This window comes from Nannobrachium achirus (genome assembly GCF_963921795.1).
Source record: "Nannobrachium achirus genome assembly, chromosome: 11".
NCBI lineage: Eukaryota > Metazoa > Chordata > Actinopteri > Myctophiformes > Myctophidae > Nannobrachium > Nannobrachium achirus.
The window spans coordinates 227,780-230,000 of record NC_137820.1 but is presented as its reverse complement, the minus strand read 5'-3'; the positions used below and the strand labels follow the sequence as shown (position 1 = coordinate 230,000).

General features: G+C 43.1%; 1 protein-coding gene across 2 annotated transcripts in view; it reads left to right on the top strand.

Annotated features, from left to right (window-relative positions):
- LOC308294811 (cAMP-regulated phosphoprotein 19-like) overlaps positions 1-1,753 on the top strand; it is a 13,949-nt gene extending 12,196 nt beyond the window's left edge. For both annotated transcript variants that reach the window (XM_080737678.1, XM_080737679.1), the window contains exon 3: positions 1-1,753. This exon is cut by the window's left edge and continues 135 nt beyond it. In XM_080737678.1, coding sequence (XP_080593804.1) covers positions 1-69 — 69 coding nt within the window. In that variant the 3' untranslated portion in view covers positions 70-1,753.
- The last annotated feature ends 468 nt before the right edge of the window (positions 1,754-2,221 follow it).

The window sequence follows — 2,221 nt, the reverse complement described above, 5'->3', positions numbered from 1 at the left end:
CACATCCCCACCCCCCAGGACCTCCCCCACAGGAAGCCTTCTATCGTAGCCAGCAAGCTGGCAGGCTGAGACCCTAACCCTACCCCTACCCCTTACCCTACCTCTACCCCTCCCCTACCCTACCTCTACCCCTACCCCAACTCTTACCCTAACCCTAACCCCACAGGAAGCCTTCTATCGTAGCCAGCAAGCTGGCCGGCTGAGACCCTAACCCTACCCCTACCCCTTACCCCTACCCCTTACCCTAACCCTACCCCTACCCCTAAACCCTATCCCTACCCTTACCCTAACCCTACCCCTAAACCCTATCCCTACTCTTACCCTAACCCTACCCCAACTCTTACCCTAACCCTACCCCTACCCCAACCCTCCCCCACAGCCCCCCATCGTGGCCAGCAAGCTGGCCGGCTGAGAGGCGACCGCGTATTTCCTGGTGAACCTGAGCGCAACGGTGGGGGCCGATGGGCAAGGAGGGTCGCGAGCTTATGAGAAACAACTAAAATAAGACCTTAAAACCTGGCGAAAACAGTTGCGTGCATTAGCACAAGATGACGATAAAGGAAATCATTAAATGGAAAACATTCAATCAACTTCTGAAAAGCCTACTAGTTCTTAAAACCTGGCGAAAACAGTTGTGTGCATTAGCGCAAGATTAGATGAGGATAATGGAAAACATTAAATTAACTTCTGAAAAGGCTTCTAAGCCTACACTAGCCTACTAGTAGCCTAAAACGAGTGGAACCGCGATCTTGCCACACGTGAATAATTGTGGTTGTAAACAATAACAGACAATATAAATCCTTAGTCTAGTAGTGGGAAGAAGAGGTTATCATCATGGCCCCAAATAACTTTTAAATATCTTGCAATTGGCGACGAGTATCTTAAGAAATCGGCAAGAGTGCCTCTCATTCTCCATACATAAAGGCTAAGCTATACAGTATAACCTCTCCATCATAGGCAATAGTCAGTGGTGTGTGTTCCCCACACTCCCAAGCCCCCACCGTTGCGCTCAGGTTCACCGGGAAAACTGCGGTCGCTGCTGAGAGGGACCGCGCAGAGACCACCGAGACCACGCCTCCAACACCGCTTTAGTCCCGCCCCGCCAGACCGGCCACTCCCACACTCTGTCTGTCTGTCTGTCTGTCTGTCTGTCTGTCTGTCATACAGTCTGGAGCAATGTTTCTCAAGGTTTCCCCTCAATCTGACAGATCTAATGGTATGTACAATCTACAAATGGAACCAAATGGACTTGATGGCTCCTTTGAGAAGCCCTGGTCTGGAGAAGGAACTTCTTCCTCCACGTGTCCCTTTTGGTTTGAAGCTTCCTCCGTGCGTCCCTTTGGTTTGAAGCTTCCTCCGTGCGTCCCTTTGGTTTGAAGCTTCCTCCGTGCGTCCCTTTGGTTTTCTACAGTCGCTCACATTTCCCCTGATAGCATATATTATATTTACTGTATATATTGCTGCTTATCACAAATTATATTTTAAAGTGATATTTTCGCGAACGGAAATGCCAGCTTCCATTAGCTTGGATTCCGGGAGGTGTCTGTATTAATAGCTTCTGTTAGGGTTAGGGTTAGGGAGGTGTCTGTATTATTAGCTTCTGGAGATTGTGGAATAGTTGTCTGGCTATGCCAGACTAATACCGGTTCGATACCGCTTTGATACCGCTTTGATACCGGTTCACAGCAAGCCGGCCGGTCCGTATGGTGGCACAAGCAAAAAGGATGTTAGGGTTTTGGGCTGTAACAGTTATTATAGGGGTAATAGGTTATGTAACGTTATTATATAATACATATATATATATATATATATATATATATATATATATATATATATATATATATATATATATATATATGTTATTATAGGGGTAAAAGGTTATGTAACGTTATTATATATATATATATATATATATGTTATTATAGGGGTAATAGGTTATGTAACGTTATTATATATATATATATATATATATATATATATATATATATATATATATATATATGTATATATATATATATGTATATATATATATATATATATATATATGTGTTATTATAGGGGTAAAAGGTTATGTAGGGTTAGGGTTAGTAATAGGTTATGTAACGTCACCTTGTGTTTACATAACAAAACAATCCATTAACGGGGGACGTTTCTGAGTCCTCTACCAAAACAAAGAGTGAAAACTCTTTGGGGTTTAAAATGTATTTATTTGTTTGATGTA